An 18,638-nucleotide genomic window follows, 5' to 3' on the forward strand; every position below is an offset into this window, starting at 1 on the left:
ATTTTTCACCTCCCTCCTTCCAAAACCTGATCATAGCCTACTTTTATAGCCTTATGTATATCACCTTCTTTACATAAATATTTACTTCTTCCTGTAAGTTTTGCTCAAGGACTATCCCACATCTTGTTCCCATTCTTCGCTTCACACCTTCTCTCATTTGATGCCCTTTATTACTATCACAATATTATCACCATAATTTGACAGAAAAAAAAATCACTTTGTTTCTATTTTTTTCTTGTTTTTCCTTCTTTTTCTTTTCTTTTTTTTTTTTTTTTGCTATCACTTCCTTCTCTTGCCTGTTAAAAGTCTACTTTGTAATGTTAGAGCTTCTTTACAGAGCAGTTATCTCATCACTTTATTTTAGTTTTTCTCAGTTATTGATGAGATTATGATTTGCAAGACAGTTTCCTCAGACCATGCATTAAATAATGCTGATGCCCTGTATGTTAGCTTTTACTCTACCTTTCCCCCATCATCAAAGAAAAATATCTACCTCAGAAAATATTATAACATTGCATCTGCTTTTGACAAAGAACCATAAATGTTAGTATTCTAACAATTACATTGTTAAAAAAAAAGAAAGAGAGAGAGAGAGGCTCAATATTTGCTTGGTTAATAAAAAATGATGTGGAAAGAAAAGGTCTTTCCATTGAGTTTACTTTTGATATTCCATTCTGATACTCATTCCCTCTATACACAAAAAGGAGTTCTAAAGACATAGACACCTCAAAAAGGATCAATTCCTTGCTTTAAACATTGAATATGAAGGAATATAGGAACTTAGAATCGTTCATAAAAAGACAATCTAAATTGTTTTTTCTTGATTGCTTTAATTTCACTTGCTCTCTACCCCATCTCATTACTTTCAAAATAATGCAGAATACCAGATTATGTCTGAAGCAATGGGAGAAAAAACAAAACATTGGCATGTACATTAAAACATTGACTAGTTCTCAAAGGTTAAAATGTAAGAGGTTTATTCTCCTTTTATCAAGCAATGTCTACAGACAAAGCATCCACATGGTGTAAGCTACCAAAGAAGGATGTATGAGACAGACTTACATTAAATCATCAGGTCACAGACACTATATGGTTCATGTTCACAAGGGAGAAAATTGCTAAAAAGGAAAGCAGATAAGTAGAAACATAAGCTGATTTTTGTTGTTTATTAAATCTACCTCCCATAATGTTTCCTTAAGCTAAGAAGAAATCTATTGTATCACACAGTTCAGGATGCTATTTACACGTAAGATATTACACACTATAAAATTTCAGGTTTCTAAGCAGTTTTACACAATTTAAACTTGAGTAAAATTTGAGTTTAAAAAAGACGTTATTGGATTACCTTCAGTAAATGGAGGTCATTTCAACAGCCCATTAGCGTTTTTTAGCAGTAACAAAACAAAAATAACTAAAACAATTCTCAAAGCATGTAAACTATTACTTTAAGCCTGCGTAATTATCTGCTTATTTCAATAAACCAATTCTCTAGATTTAGTCCACTTCTACTGGCCTTTTCTTTGCCTTAAAAAAAAGGGGGGGGGGCAACAATTTTTACTTGTATGTATGAGTGGGCCATTTAAGGTTTATGTAGGGGTTGAACAGAAGTCATTCAGGAAAGTTATTAAGGAATGAAGTTCTGGATGGGTAACATTTAAATAGCAAAAGCAATGGTGAAACACATCTTTACTCACCACTGTGGAGCTATCCCTTAATTCCCAACTAATTTTCCTAAAATACTAATACTCATCAATTCTCTAGCCAGCTTTTTTCTCCCTGGTGTTAATTTCTCTACATGTGGTTTATTCTAAGCAGACACAAATAATGCTTCTTTTTTAGAAACGACAGTTCTTGCTGATGAAACAGTGGACTATACGAAAGGAAAATAATCTATTCTGCTAATAATAAACATTTGTAAGCAGTTGACATCCCAGACAAACTTGCATTAGAAATATAATGCACTCGTTAGTGATTGAAAACAAAATGAACAGAGAAAACATTGCAAACATTTTTACCATAATTAGTTTTCCTCCCTTTCTTCCCATTTTCCATAGCATGCTGCAGATTTTACAGTAAGTGTCAAACAGAGTTTGTCACCTGTATACAACCGAAGACCAATTGATGCCTTTAAATGATATTTTGTTGAGGGTTACAAAATGACTCCAGGCAGGTTTTAGTGCAAGAGATGTTAAACTTTTCTCTTTTAGTGACAAGAGATTTATAATTTTGAGGGTGTTCAGTATGCAGCGTTTAGCCTTCCTTTCCTCTTGTGACATTCCCTTCAAGGCACAAAAGATTATAAACAGCGGATGGGGCAGATTATTTGAATTAAGAATGTTAAGGTTCCACAATACCTTTGATTTCTGGTTTAAGCATACCAAAAAGAAAAAAAAAAAGATCTAGAAGAAAAAATAGGTAAGCCACCCTCAAAATAAAATGGTACTTAAAGTCATCTGAAATTCCCTGCAGTTGAGTTATTTTTAAGTACTTAAATTCTTATTTTGTTGGCTTAAAACACAATTATAGATTTGATTCTTGTCATTAATGTAGTTTCCCATTAAATAGTGTGGTAAAATATTCTAATCGACCAATATTACTAATTGTATATTTCTTTGCCAAAAACAAAATAACTATTTTATTTGAGCCAACCAAGTAACTCAGGTTTGACTAGGATATAAACTTACAAAGTTAAGCTGTGAATTTAAACAATGAATTAAGTGCAATGTACTGGAAAACTCTTCATTCCATAATTATCTAATAGGGCTCCTAGGCATCTCCAACCCAAATGACTGTATTTCCTTTCTCAACTTCAGTGATCTCACAGTTTAACTTATTGAGTCGTCCATCTAGTATAAAGAGAGAGTCCTTGGAAGGTGTCATCAGATATTGACCAAACAAGCCACTGTCCTGGATTTGCCTGTTCTTCCTGTTCCAAGGCCATTCTTCTGCCTTGAGGGGTTCCTTAAGGCTCTTTATCATCTTAACCTTCCCAGAGGAGAGCTCTACAAAGAGTACATCAGTTTGCGTGCTTGAGCTACCGTAGATGTTGTATTGGTGGGCTTCAGTAAAGGATGGCTGAAATGCCAGATCAGATATGTGCAGATTTGTGTGAATATCGAAAGCCTCCTGTATTTCTCCTCTGATGGTGATGTACTGGACCCTTACAAGCCCTTTCACATCGTTAACGCTGACAAGATAGTGACCATCTGGAGAGACATATGGAGTGCCCGTCACATCACTATTGAATCCAATGACTGAGTCGGTTACACCATCCACCATGAGCTGGGGTGGAATGGCTCCAGTGCTGTCAGGTTTGCAGCCAATAAAGTAGTATCCTCCCACGTGTGTATATGCCAATGATTGAGGAACACACTTATAGTCCTTCAAGTTAATTGTCTTGATGTATGACATGGTCTCAAGATCAATTTTTTGTAGCGCAGCTTCATCTTTATGAAGAATAAATCCAAACCTGAGAAGAGAAAAACTGAAGTTAAACAGGAAACTGTAGAGTGATTACCTTAAAAATAAATAAATAAATAAATAAATAAATAAATAAATAAATAAAGCCCTGTGGACAGTTGGAAAGGGCCATTAAAGTCCAGGCATTAACTGTCAGGCTATGCAGTAATTTGTGTCACAATCATATTAGGAGTACATTCAATCGTGCTGCCCTTCTCCTTTCTCTAGGTTGTTCTTTCATTACAACCAAACGATCATAACTCTGTAGAAAGCAGAATATTTAAAAGTAATATATCTAGTTAATTGGAAATTTAACTTTTACAAATTTTACTTTTACCATAGAGAGTATAAAAGTAAACATCACTTTGTATGTTTCTAAACCTTCTGATATTGAACAAGCTTGGTTAACTGCTATGAAAGCCAGCAAGAACAAAAAGGCTTGAATATTTATCTATTTTATTCACTTTGGTTACTTCTAATATTGTCTTATGATTATCAAATATATCTGACACATAACTATTTAAATAATTATCTATATTTTTCTCATTTTAATCTGCCTGGCAGGACTACCTTAATAGATGCAGATTTGTGTGTGTGTGTGTGTGTGTGTATGTATGTACAGAACTATTAGACTTCTATATATTACATCTTAGAATCACCTTGATTTAACTACCTCTATGATTTTAACATTTATTTTATTATAAGTTTTAAATACTAGTTATGTTTTTCAACCTTGCCATGCTTATATTGTTAATCTTTTAAATGATATAACTGCATTGTATTGGTTATCTTCTATTAAACAATGATGAACTTTGGAGAATTATGGTATTTTTCTATTAAAGTCAATTTAAAAATAAATATTTTTCAATCTGTTTTGGTGGCCTCTTTAATTACTTCTGTGCTTTTCAAGCATTTGTCCTGAATACTAGCTGCAAATTATCAGAAGTCCCTGTGACAAGGGTAAATATATTTTGAAACCCTAACCCATAATATTGGTTGCTTCTTAGCAAAATAAGTAGGTTAAATAAGAAAACAATATAAAATAAGTAGGTTAAATAAGATAAAAAAATATTTTAAAAAGTAGGTTAAATAAGATAAAAGAAGATTATATCCAAAATGGATATTGTCCAATGAAGATGGGAGGGACTTTTATTTTTACTTTTGTTAGTAATATTGATTAAAGTTCCTCGTAACATTTCCTAAGCGACATAAAAATAAAGATTGGAAATATTGTTACATTGATTGTGCTCATAAGTGAAAAAAAAGATGACTTTATTGTATTAAGACAAAACAAACCAAACAAAACCTGTAAAGATAGCCAATTACGTTATTGTCACCAGTGAAACTTATTTTTAGTATGCTAATTCCATGATTGAAAAAAATGTCTATTTCCACACCTAATACAGAAATATGGTACATTCAGGGTAATAGCTCCTTAGAATTTCAAATATAGGCATAGGGCAAGATCAAAAATGTAAATCAACATATTCTAATATCAGAAAAAAGAAGATGAATGTTCTCAAAAATCAGTCTCGTGTTCTAATCGTGTAAAGCAGGGAGTACCTCAGCACCAATATTTTACTACAATAGACATATAATTGTAACTGCTTCTATGTTACTACCTCACATAGAGTTGGGGAACCATATTACAATTTTAGCTATATATGAACATTTATGAAGAGACTCTTTATTGTCTTTGGAGAGTACAAATTCTTCTACACAAAAAAAGAACTATAGGGCATAGGTACTCCTTTAAAAAGCTTTCTTAAATATTTATTGAGCAGATTTTTTGGGTAGATACCCAGGAGAGGGATTGCTGGGTCATATGGCAATTCTATTCGTAATTTTTTGAGGAACCTCCACACTGCCTTCCATAATGACTGCACCATAGACACAGACAATAGTTTAGTGGTTACCAGAGGGTAAGGGGGCTGGGGGGTGGGAGATGAGGGTAAGGGGGATCAAATATATGGTGATGGAAGGAGAACTGACTCTGGGTGGTGAACACACAATGGGATTTATAAATGATGTAATACAGAATTGTACACCTGAAATCTATGTAATTTTACTAACAATTGTCACCCCAATAAATTTAAAAAATAAATTAAAAAAAATATTTATTGAGCAAATATTAAACACAAAGCATTAGGAATAAACGGGAGATCAGCATTAAATCCCTTGCTTTCAAGGAGTCTAGAAATTTTGAGTGATAAAAAAATTGAAAACCTGTTAGTAACTAATGCTTAATTATAGCATCATGCTATGCTATTACTTACTTTAGTAACTGTTTTTCTATATTTACTTGAGATAGAATAATCTTTTTGAAATAGTATTTCTAGTGTAATTCAGAATGGCATTTACCATTTCTGGATTCTCTTCTGAAACTTTCTCTTTTTCAGTGTTCCTAATAACTGTGCCCTTTCAGTAACACAGCTCGTACCATCCCTATTCAGGATAATGTTTTGTCCTGATCACAATGGTATGAAGAAATATTCATATTGATGATGACTTCGAAATGTTCCCATTAAAGTATCAATGTCCACAGCAGGTTTTAAATACTACCTAAATATTAAAGAATTAAAAAAAAAATAACTCGCACTGAAAACTGAGTACTATTATTTTTGTGTGTCAGCATCAAAAATATAAAATCATAAATTTCACTATCCACTCTCATACTTGTCTTAATAATTAACTCTGACTATTGTAAGTGGATGCTTTTCCATTATTGAACAATCATTAAAGATATGCAAGTGAGTAGATGTATGATTATGTTTGATAATATTTATGAGATTATGAATTATGATTGAAGATACCGTCTTTTTTTTCCTTTTATATATTGTACATGTGCTCAGAGGCAAAAGCAGTAATATGCACATTTAATAAAAGCAATAAGCCAATCAAGTTTTGGAGTTTCAGTTCTCCTCATAACCTTGAGTCTTCTAGTCCCTTGGGCAATGTTTTCTGAATGCTAATGAAGAAGAATGGGACAAGTTCTAACTACACATGGACTATTTTAACTGTGATACTAAAGAATGCACTTAAGTTTTCTGTGATACAATCCAGCTTCTTTTGGAGGTAATTAAATTTTTAAAAAACAGTCTGGTTAAAAATGCAAAAGCTCCATGTGGGGTGATAAAATTACATCTATTTTGGCATCCACACTACACGCTCCTTTAAGCGGTCTAGCTACATAAGCAGATGCATAAGAATGCCTTCAATTTTTCACTACTGACTTATTGGACAGGAAGTGGTGTCTCTAATTCAAAAATCTCCCCTAATATAGATTGATATTCAGAAATCTCCCATTGTTCATTAGTCTGTGATTAATATTTATGAATCTCTCAACTTTCATGCCTGTCAGTATAACAAAATCCTGCATAGTACTAAGTTTAACATAGTTTATCTAATATTTGTTAGAACATGTATAAGAAGTTGCAGGGTGTGAGAAATGAGAGAATTAAAGCTTACTATTGAAATAACTTCTTTTATTGGGAAGTTAATGCAACTAGGAAAGTGCCCTATTAGCATGTCATTGTGTAGATTTGTTGTTATATTTGGTGAAGACAGTTAGAACAATTTTTTTCTTTCCCAAATTATTTTACTTTTCTGAATGTTTAGTCAATCTAGTTTATTATAAAGTTTATTAAAAAGGCTCAAGTTTAATTACCGCTTTCCTGCTTTAAGGTGAGGTTCTGAAATGATTCATACATAAAGAACTTGTTTTGGATGAAGTAAGGGTTTTCAATCAAGACTATGTTAGTTTCATGATCCAGTTTTTCAATAGAGTAGATATGTGACCTTATGTAAAGTCCTTGACTTCCATGAGTTTCAATTTCCTCATCAGCGGGAATAAAATAAAAGTATAACCTTGCTTTGGGGACAAGCGTAAATGCGTGTTTATTACCAGCCAAACAGTAGATTCTCAATAAATAGATCTTGTCAGTACTTTACACCTTAACTAGCATAATTTTCCCATTATCAATCAAATAAATTATTCCCTATTGTACAATAGATTATTATAATCCATGGATTGGAAAAAATACAAAAAAACAATTATCAATTTTTCTGTATAGCTAGGATGCTCACAATGTTAAAAATAAACATAGTGTTACTCAAATGTGGCTTGAATCTTTCCATTTGTGAGTGCAACAGAGATCACATTGACAACAGAAATTTACCTTTTAAATGTTGCTCTTACTTGTACCAACGGGATCTATGCCCAGTCCACACTTTACCCAATCACCAAATATCTCACAGTGTTAGAAATGAAGGCAGTCTAGTCCATGCCATCTTCTTCAGAGGTGCTGCTTCACTTCTTACTGTAGGCCCTGGTGTACTGAATGGACTTGAGCTGTGCACAGATGACGGAATTTGAAATAGGTACCCATCTTACTAAAAAATGTTCAGTAAAAGCAACTGAAAATGACGTGGCTGACTTTAGGACCTGTATATCTAAGGACATGGATAGTTGCTGTCAGAGTTTATGTGATGGTAACTCAAGAGCCTTCCAAAGGAAGTTGTTAGACAGAGACGGGGAAAGGGCAGATATTTAGAGAGAAGTTAGATTGGAACAACATGAAGCCTAGTAGAGTAACTGATCAAAGACCTCCACATCTCACAAGACCAAGCTACATTTCTTGCATTTGAGTAATTATTGATTTCACTAAGTCTCTCGCTCAGACAGTCCCCAAATGAATCGGTTCACACAGAGTCTCACAAAGCAGTTTCCAAGTCACTGTCACCCTACTGCATCTGTCTTGTTCTGCTCCTGTTCTGCTTTCAAAAGATCACCTGAGAAGCTAGTGAAGGAATCTCACAAGTGCAATTACTGACCTTTACTAATTTGCCACAGTCAGTGCCAACACCAGTGATACCCTAAACACTGGAGTGAAAGAATCCTGTAAGATTTGCAGAATAACATTTTTTTTTTTTTTTTATCTCCTGAGCCTTAATGCAATACTGTGTGTCCCCAGAGTCTTCACAGATTCTCACATGAACAGTTTTCCTTACTGCTGACTTTTAATATTTAACCACTGAGGATAAATCCCCATATTGGAAGCTGGAAAGGGTGCCATATGCTCCCTGTCCATTCCTACACTGCCTCTTTCCTCAAATCCTATCATCTGTACCTCCCCAGATTGTAAAGCGAGTCTTTCCATGTATATCAATGGATGCAAATAGGAAGTTGTAAGTGGAGACTGGGTGTATTGAGCATTGCATTAGCCAGACACACTATCCTGTGATTAAAGCAACATCACCGCAATCCACATCTAAAACAAAAGCATATCCCAAAGCTTTTCTAATGTCTCACTTATAGAAATCATATTCTTTGAAATAAAATTCCAGAACAAAATAAATTGAACAGCCCTATGAATGAGTTGTACTGAGATCTTACTTGAGAAAAATCTACATCCATCAAGTAGTTAGTGTTTCATAAATAATAGTTGGCAGGATTATTAATATCTTGTTTTTTGAATTGCATTGTAAGTATCTTGTTTTTCCAACTGGAAGGTAAGACATGCTGAACAGATAAGAAACTAAAATTATAGCCCTCCCCCCCAATAATTACTATATAAGCCCACACATACAATGGGCTGTTGCAATGGCATCTGTTGTGTTACAGCCGACAGAGTTTTCACAGACACAAACCATAAATCTGACATGAGCCATCATTCACTAGTTTATGAATTCCTTTATATTTAGTTGTTTTCTATTATCCCACACTGACCCTTGTAAGAAAAGATTGAATGCTGTTCCTACTCAAGTACCAGAGGATTTAGGTTTTATCTGAACTTCACATAAATAGCTCAGTAAAACATACCTTTGCATAAACAGTGGTCACATTCATACTCGGGAGAGGGGAAGCACAGCGAGATAGCATTGACAGGTTTAGTAAAGATTTATAACTAGAGCAAGGACACAGTCCTAATTCTTAGATGTGTTTGAGAAATGATAGCACTTTGAAGTCTTCTGTTTTCAAACGTAGGTTGGAAAAGCTAAAATGAACCCACAGGATGCCCTCCTATCTGACTTTTATAAGTATATTATAGAAATTCTATATTAAAGATTTTAGCTACATTACTTCTTCTCTACACTCATTTTTAGAACTTTTTTTTCTCTAAGAAGAGAAGTAGAACGTGTTTCTGTACACTAAATTCTCTATTTTCTACCTTTTCGAATATTTGATTGTTCTAAAATGTAGGGAGTTTGATTCTTCTCGGGGAAATTGAAACATAAAGGCATAATTTAATTACAACATATTCAGGATGCCTAATTGCTTGACAGAATTAATATAGTGTCCATAGGTCTATCACAACTTACAATAGCTTAACTAAAGATTTTTTGACTGCAATGGTGCAAAAGCCATAAGCATTCAATAGAAGCCGTACTTTGAATTTTGATCTTTTCCCCAGGCCAGTGACAGCAGTACAATACTCTCAGATGCTGGGCAGAAGCAGCAAACTGCAACTCCCCACCCACCACTTAGTTGCAGGGGCAAAAACTGGTACTCTACAGTGCAGGATTAAATGCACTTTCGACTTACTATCTTGCAAACGTACAATGAGTTTATCAGGACATAACCCCATCGTAAGTCAAAGAGCATCTATATACAACAGACAAAATTTCAAATACCAAAGTTCTCTACCTCTTTTTGAAGAGTTTAAGAGATTGGGGGTGGTGGTGGGGGACAAACAAACAAAAACAATGATTAATGTAATCTACAAAATGAGCAGAAATATAATAGAAAATATCAATATTATGACTGTACAATAAATTATTAAAATCAGAAAAAGCAAAGAAATGAAAAGGAAAATTAACAAGCAAACTAGTGGCTCTTCCTCACATGAGAGGTGGGGTTTTGATAGTCTATAAACATCAAAAGAATCAAAACTTCACAAATGATTAAGTGAATATAAATTAAAACACACACAAAAATGAGTTATTTCTTGTTACCAATCTATTGGTAACAATAATAAAGTGTGTTTACCTCCAACACTGGTAAGGGTGTGATTAAATATGTTCTCTGATGTGCTATTGGTGGAAGCATAATTGTTTTAGGCTTTTCAGAGAATAATTTCTTATCTCTGAAATTAAAATATGACTCTGCTTTAATGAGGCCATGATGTCTCTCCATATTTTCCCTTAATAAATGCTCATAAAATGACTACAAAGTAGTATGCACAAGGATATTCTTTGCTGCACTGGTTGCAATAAGGAAATTTAGCAATAATATAAATGTCAAACAATAGAGGAATGCTTAAATAAACTATGAACCATCCACCAAATAAAATCTCATACTGTAGTTATAAAAATGACAGTGTATTAGTAATGACACAGAGCTAATTCCAAAACCATTCATTTTTAAACAAGTAATATCTGATTAAAAAGAATACTATATATATTTAGTGCACATATATGTAATTGCTTCAATAAATGAACTGAAAGATAACTCAACAATCTGTCTATTCTTCTAAAAAGATAAGTGCAATGGATGCTTATAAAAGAAAACTTCTACGTAATAATATATATACTTCTGCATGGTTTGCATATTGCACATATGCATAAAAAGATATCAAGAAAACATGTGACCTTATTATTTTTCAACCAAATAAAAGTAGAGCAGTGAGATGCCATTTTCATTTCATGAATTAGGAATACATAATCTTAAAGAGCATTCAATGAAATTGGCACTTTCCTATATTACTAATAGCAGTGTAACTTCCATGTAGAAAATAATTAGTAATTAACATCAAGGATTTTTCACATATTTCTGCCCTTTTTAGTAGTAATTCACTTCCTAGTTGACTTTCCTGAGGGAATAATAATAAATATGGATAAAGCTTTATGTACAGATATTTATTTAGTGCTTATAATTGGTAAACTCAAAAGCCCGTATATAAGTGAATATTTATATACACAATGATACAATCACTTGATGCAATAGAATAGACACGCTTAAAATACATTATAAAGCACTAATTTAAGGCTAACCTTTATTCAATAGTTATATGAAAAGAGCACAGTATCACACGAATAGTATAATTAAACCATTAAAAATAAAATAAGCAAAGCCCATACATGAATGAAGATAAATATGCCTAAAAGATAACTTTGGTTAAGTTTGGAGACTGGATTAAGTTTATTTTATTTTAAGTCTTTAATCTTCATTTAATTAGCATAGTCCATAGTCTACTTTCATTATATATATACATATGTATGTATACATATATGTGTGTGTGTGTATTTATACATATACATATATATATATATATATATATATATATATATATAGAGAGAGAGAGAGAGAGAGAGAGAGAGAGAGAGACAGACAGAGACAGAGAGAGAGAGACAGAGAGAGAGAGACAGAGAGAGAGAGTTGAAATGATACCTAGGAACTCTAAACCCTCATGTAGCTCTCATGATAATTGCTAATCATGGTTTTAATCTGGAATATACATTTACTAAGTATCTAGATAAATGTACAAACTGCTTGGAGCTTCAAAAAAAGATTGATCGATGTAAAGAAAGACTCATCCTCAGTGAAATGTAGACAAAAAATAATGCAAACATTCTTCAAATATCGGAATATGTTTGGACATGAAATTAAATGAAAAACACATGTTATACAAAGAATATTGTACTAAATTAACCAAGGAGATGACGGAACAATAAATTCAGAGAATAAGTAAGGAAGATATAGTAATTAAATAGCAGAGGACCAATAAAAAAATGTTATGGTCTGTAATATCAACAAAGAATTTGAGCACTAGAATAAAACTAAACATTTTCCAGAAGAAAATGCTTGCAGCTGTGATTTCAGTAGATAGAAGGGTAAAGCAGTAACAATTCCTTGAACAGCTGGAAACAGAAAAGTTTTTTCGATTACAGATCAAAATGGTGGCGTGAGGTGAGCCTCTGTAAAGCTCCCCTGGAATTTACAACTAATCAAACAACAATAACTCCACATAGGACTCCCTGCACAGCAGGCAGGCAAGACGAAGAGGCCCACTAATAAATTGACCTAAAGGTGGGCGAATCACGTGAGCAGGGGAGGAGGGTAGGGTGAAGTGCGGAGACGGAGCCGCGCAGGCACAGGACACAGACCTACCTCAGTGCTCCGAGCTCGCTGCTTCCCGGAACTACCGCAGCTGCGGGAGAGGGAAGAACTCGGACTGCTAGGGCTCCGTTTATGGCCCACAGGGCTGAGGGGACAGCATATAAAACGGCTGAACCCATCGCTCACGGCAGAGACCTCAGAGAAAAGACTGAGGGAAGAAGGCTGAAAACAGTGCTTAAGCCCTCACTGCCGAGCAGAGAATGGAAGCCTTAGGCACTGAGACTGGCCGCCCCCTCCCTACCCTCCCAGAGCTCGCCCCACCCCCACCTGCCCGGTGCTAGAAGCAGAACAGTAACAGTGTCAGATCAAAATAACAAAATATTTGCTGTTCTGAGAACTGTGGACCGCAGACACAGATTCGCAGTCCAACTAGTTCTGGCAAAGGGGAGGGAGCTGTGGAAGCAGGACCGGCTGTGGTGGTGGTTGCCGCCATTGCTCTGGGCCACCTCTCACAACTCACCCCGACTCTGGCCCCACCTATCTGGGCGGATCCCTGCAGGAGTAAACAGAACTGCTGAAACATATGGGCTCTGAACCTGGTGCAGAAAGAGCTTTGGAACTTCAAAAGCTCTCCGCATACCCACACGGACACTGTGACCTGAGACCCAGGCAAACTATTAACAGAGGAGAAGCCCGTCTCCCAGGGAATCCCCCCATTGTGCGAGAAGCTGGAATAGTGCAGAGAAAACATAGCACTACCATGTGAGAGAGGAAAAAAAGGCTGCAGTTGGAGAGAAAATAAAACATTCTACCAACAAGTACTGGAAAACAAAAGCAAGACCACTTCCTAGCAACCTGTTGCAGAAGCCACTCCTATAGATGTCTAGGAAGAGAAATAATAAATCAGTAATTGCCATGAATAACCAAGGCAACAAGACAGCTCAGAAAGAAAGTGAAGTCTCCAGAAAAGGAAGTTAAAGATATGGAAATATGTGACTTAAATGACAGAGAATTCAAGATTGCACTTCTGAAAAAACTCAACGAGATGCAAGAAAACACAGAAAGGCAGTTTAATGAACTCAGAAACACAATCAAAGAACAACATGAGCATTTTACGAAAGAGATTGAAATTTTATAAAAGAACCAAACAGAATTTCTGGAGATTAAGAACTCAATAGAAGAAATTAAGAATGAAATAACCAGCATAGGTAGCAGAGTTGACCAGATAAAGGAAAGAATCAGTGACATCGAAGATAGAAACCTGGAAATTACACAGATGGAAGAAGAAAGAGACTTGAGACTTAAAAGAAATGAAAAAATTCTACAAAAACTTTCTCACTCCATCAGAAAGAACAATATAAGAATAATGGGAATACCAGAAGGAGAAGAAAGAGAGAAGGGAACAGAGAATATATTCAAACAAATTGTCGATGAGAACTTCCCAAACTTGTGGACAGAACTGGACCCTCGAATCCAAGAAGCAAATAGAACACCTAATTGCCTCAATCCCAACAGGCCTTCTCCAAGGCACATTGTATTGAAGCTGTCTAAAATCAACGACAAAGAAAGAATCCTTAAGGCAGCCAGGGAAAAGAAGACAGTAACCTACAAAGGAAAGTCCATTAGATTACCATCAGATTTTTCAGCAGAAACTCTACAAGCCAGGAGGGAGTGGAACCAAATATTCAAACTATTGAAAGAGAGAAATTATGAGCCAAGAATAATATATCCAGCAAAGATATCCTTTAGATACAAAGGAGGAATAAAGACCTTTCCAGACATACAGAAGCTGAGGGAATTTTCTAATACACGACCTGCACTACAAGAAATACTAAAGGAGGCCATTTGACCGCCATCAACAGGGACAATTTATGGCAACCAAAACAAAATAAGGGGGCGAGTAAAGGCCTGAACCAGAATATGGCAATGGAGAAAGTAAGCATGTTGAAGAAAATGGAATACTCTAATTATAAAACTTTCTTTTACATAAACTTAAGGGTAACCACTCAAAAAAAATCCAGAACTGAAATATATACTGTAATAAAAGAAGAAACAGAGGGAAACATCGTTGAATACCACCACACAGAAATAATAGACAACAACAAAAAGGCAAAGAAACAATGGAGACACAGTCTTACCAGAAAACTAAAGCTAGAATGACAGGAAATTCTCACATATCAATCATCACCCTAAATGTAAATGGACTGAACTCACCAATAAAAAGGCACAGAGTAGCAGATTGGATCAAAAAACTAAACCCAACCATATGCTGTCTCCAAGAGACACATCTCAGCTACAAGGACAAGCACAGACTCAAAGTGAAAGGGTGGAAATTGACACCCCAAGCAAATGGTACCCAGAGAAAATCAGGTGTAGCCATAATGATATCAGATGAAACATACTTCAAGGTGAAAAAGATAAAAGAGACAAAGATGGACATTTCATAATGGTGAAGTAGACTATACAACAAGAAGACATAACAGTCATCAATATTCATGCCCCCAATCAGGGAGCACCGAAATATACCAAGCAACTACTAACAGAACTAAAGGGAGAAATTGACCAAAACACAATTATACTAGGGGACTTAAATACATCATTGACAACTATGGATAGATCATCCAAACAGAAAATAAATAACGAAAAGCAGTGGTAAATGACACATTAGATGAAATGTACATAATTGACATACATAGAGGAGTTCATCCAAAACATCAGACTATGCATTCTTTTCTAGTGTACATGGAACATTCTCAAGGATAGACCATATATTGGGACATAAAATCAGCTTCAGCAAATTTAAGAAGATTGAAATCATACCAAGCATATTCTCTGATCACAACACTTTGAAATTGGATATCAACTGCAAAAAGAAAGCAGGAAAAAACACACATACATGGAGATTAAACAATATACTTTTAAAGAGCAACTGGGTCAAAGAAATTAGAGGAGAGATCAAAAGATACATAGAAACAAATGACAATGAAAATACATCCTGTCAAAATTTTTGGGATGGAGCGAAAGCAGTTTTAAGAGGGAAATTTATATAATTACAGGCCTATCTGAAGAAACAAGAAAAATCCCAAATAAGTAACCTCATGTTACTACTTAAAGAACTAGAAAAAGAAGAACAAGTGAAACCCAAGGTAAGCAGAAGAAAGGAAATAACAAAAGCAGAGCAGAACTAACTGAAATAGAGAACAAAAAGACAATAGAAAAAATTAATGTGACAAAGAGCTGGTTCTTTGAAAAGATTAACAAAATTGACAAACCCTTGGCTAGACTCACTAAGATAAAAAGACAGGAGACACTAAACAAAATCAGAAATGAAAATGGGGAAGCTATAACGGACACCACAGAAATACAAAGGATCATCCAAGAATACTATGAAGGACTACATGCCACCAAATTCAATAACCTAGAGGAAATGGACAAGTTCTTAGAAACATATAGCCTTCCAAGGCTGAACCATGAAGAACTGGAAAATCTAAACAGACCATCACCAGTAACGAAATTGAATCAGTGATCCAAACCCTTCCCAAAAGCAAAAGTCCGGGATCAGATGGCTTCACTAGTAAATTCTACCAAACCTTCAAAGAGGATCTAATACCAATCCTGCTCAAACTCTTCCAAAAAATTGAAGAAAAGACAGTACTCCCTAACTCATTTTATGAGACTAACATTACCCTGATTCCAAAACCTGATAAGGACAGCACAAAAAAAGAAAACTACAGACCAATGTCTCTGATGAATACAGATGCAAAAATCCTAAACAAAATTCTAGCAAATTGAATACAACAATGCGTTAAAAAGATTATTCATCACGACCAAGTGGGATTTATCCCTGATCCGCAAATGCATCAACATGATACATCACATAAACGAAATAAAGGACAAAGAACATATGATTATATCCATTGATGCAGAAAAAGCATTTGACAAGATACAACATCCATTTATGCTTACAACACATAATAAAATAGGTATAGAAGGAAAATACCTTAACATAATAAAGGCCAAATATGACAAACCCTCAGCTAATCTGATAATTATTGGTGAAAAACTGAAGCCCTTAGCTCTACGTTCAGGAACACGACAGGGCTGTCCCCTATCACCTATGCTTTTCAACATAGTGTTGGAAGTCCTTGCCAGAGCAATCAGGCAAGAGAAAGAAATAAAAGGCATAAAAATTGGGAACGAAGAAGTTAAATTATCACTCTTTGCAGATGACATGATGCCATTAGACTCCACCAAAATGCTATTAGAAACAATCAACGAATACAGTAAAGTTGCCTGCTACAAAATTAATGTACAAAAGTCCATTGCTTTCCTATACACTAACAATGGAATCTCAGAAAAAGAAATACAAAAATCAATTCCTTTTGCAATTGCAGCAAAAAGAATAAAATACATTGGAATAAACTTAACCAAGGATGTGAAAGACCTATATGCTGAAAACTATAAGACATTTTTGAAAGAAATTGAAGAAGACATAAAGATACGGAAAGACATTCCGTGCTCATGGATTGGAAGAAACAACATAGTTAAAATGACCATATTACCCAAAGCAATATACAGATTTAATGCAATCCCCATCAAAATCCCAATGGCATTTTTAAAGAAATAGAACAAAAAATCATTAGATTTGTTTGGAACCACAAAAGACCCCGAACAGTCAAAGCGATCTTAACAAAAAAGAACAATACTGGAGGTATCACACTCCCTGACTTTGGCTTGTACTACAGGGTTACAATAATCAAAACAGCATGGTATTGGCAGAAAAACAGACGTATAGACCAATGGAATAGAATTGAGAACGCAGAAATAAAACCACATAAATATGGACAGATAATTTTTGACAAAGAAGCTAAAAACATACAATGGAGGAAAGACAGCTTCTTCAATAAATGGTGCTGGGAGAATTGGATAGCCACGTGCAAAAGAATGAAACTGGACTGCTATTTGTCACCATGTACCAAAGTTAATTCAAAATGGATCAAAGACTTAAGCATAAGACCTGACACAATAAACTGCATAGAAGAAACATAGGTACTAAACTTATGGACCTTGGGTTCAAAGAGCATTTTATGAATTTGACTCCAAAAGCAATGGAAGTAAAAGCTGAAATAAACGAATGGGAGTATATGAAACTTAAAATCTTCTGCACAGAAAAGAAACCATTGACAAAATAAAGAGGCCACCAACTGAATGGCAGAAGATTTTTGCAAACGGTGCCTCCGATAAGGGGCTAATATCCAAAATACACAAGGAACTCGTGCAACTCAACAACAAAAAAACAAACAACACAATTGAAAAATGGGCAGATGACCTGAAGAGACATTTCTCCAAAGAGGACATACAAATGGCAAATAGACATATGAAAAAATGCTCAACATCACTAATCATCAGAGAAATGCACATAAAAACCACAATGAGATATCCCCTCAACCCAGTTAGAATGGCTATCATCAACAAGACAAATAGTAACAAGTGTTGGAGAGGCTGTGGAGAAAACGGAACCCTCATACACTGTTGGTGAGAATGCAGATTGGTGCAGCCATTATAGACGGCAGGGTGGAGGTTCCTCAAAAAATTACGAATAGAATTACCATATGACCCAGCAATCTTTCTCCTGGGTATCTACCCCCCAAATATGAAAACATTTATACATAAAGACATGTGTGCTCCAATGATCATTGCAGCTTTGTTTACGGTGGCCAAGACATGGAAACAACCAAAATGTCCTTCGATAGATGAATGGATAAAGAAGTTGTGGTATATATACACAATGGAATACTATTCGGCGGTAAGAAAAGATGATATAGGAACATTTGTGACAACATGGATGGATCTCGAGAGTGTAATGCTGAGTGAAATAAGTCAGACAGAAAAAGCAGAGAACCATGTGATTTCACTGACATGTGGTATATAAACCAAAAACAAAAGAACAAGACAAACAAATGAGAAACAGAAACTCATAGACACAGACAATAGTTTAGTGGTTACCAGAGGGTAAGGGGGGTGGGGGGTGGGAGATGAGGGTAAGGGGGATCAAATATATGGTGATGGAAGGAGAACTGACTCTGGGTGGTGAACACACAATGGAATTCATAGATGATGT

General features: G+C 35.0%; 1 protein-coding gene across 5 annotated transcripts in view; it reads right to left on the reverse strand.

Annotated features, from left to right (window-relative positions):
- Positions 1-960: 960 nt before the first annotated feature.
- FSTL5 (follistatin like 5) overlaps positions 961-18,638 on the reverse strand; it is a 639,519-nt gene continuing 621,841 nt past the window's right edge. For 3 of the 5 annotated variants that reach the window (XM_074337780.2, XM_074337778.2, XM_074337779.2), the window contains one exon: positions 2,619-3,469. In XM_074337780.2, the coding sequence (XP_074193881.2) occupies positions 2,767-3,469 (703 nt within the window). In that variant the 3' untranslated portion in view covers positions 2,619-2,766. Of the gene's footprint in view, positions 3,470-18,638 lie in introns of all 5 variants that reach the window. The other 2 variants (XM_074337776.2, XM_074337777.2) reach the window with 1 other exon arrangement.

The sequence above is a fragment of the Rhinolophus sinicus genome, chromosome 15, assembly GCF_057876585.1.
Source record: "Rhinolophus sinicus isolate RSI-liver-muscle chromosome 15, RSI-T2T, whole genome shotgun sequence".
NCBI classification, from domain to species: Eukaryota; Metazoa; Chordata; class Mammalia; order Chiroptera; family Rhinolophidae; genus Rhinolophus; species Rhinolophus sinicus.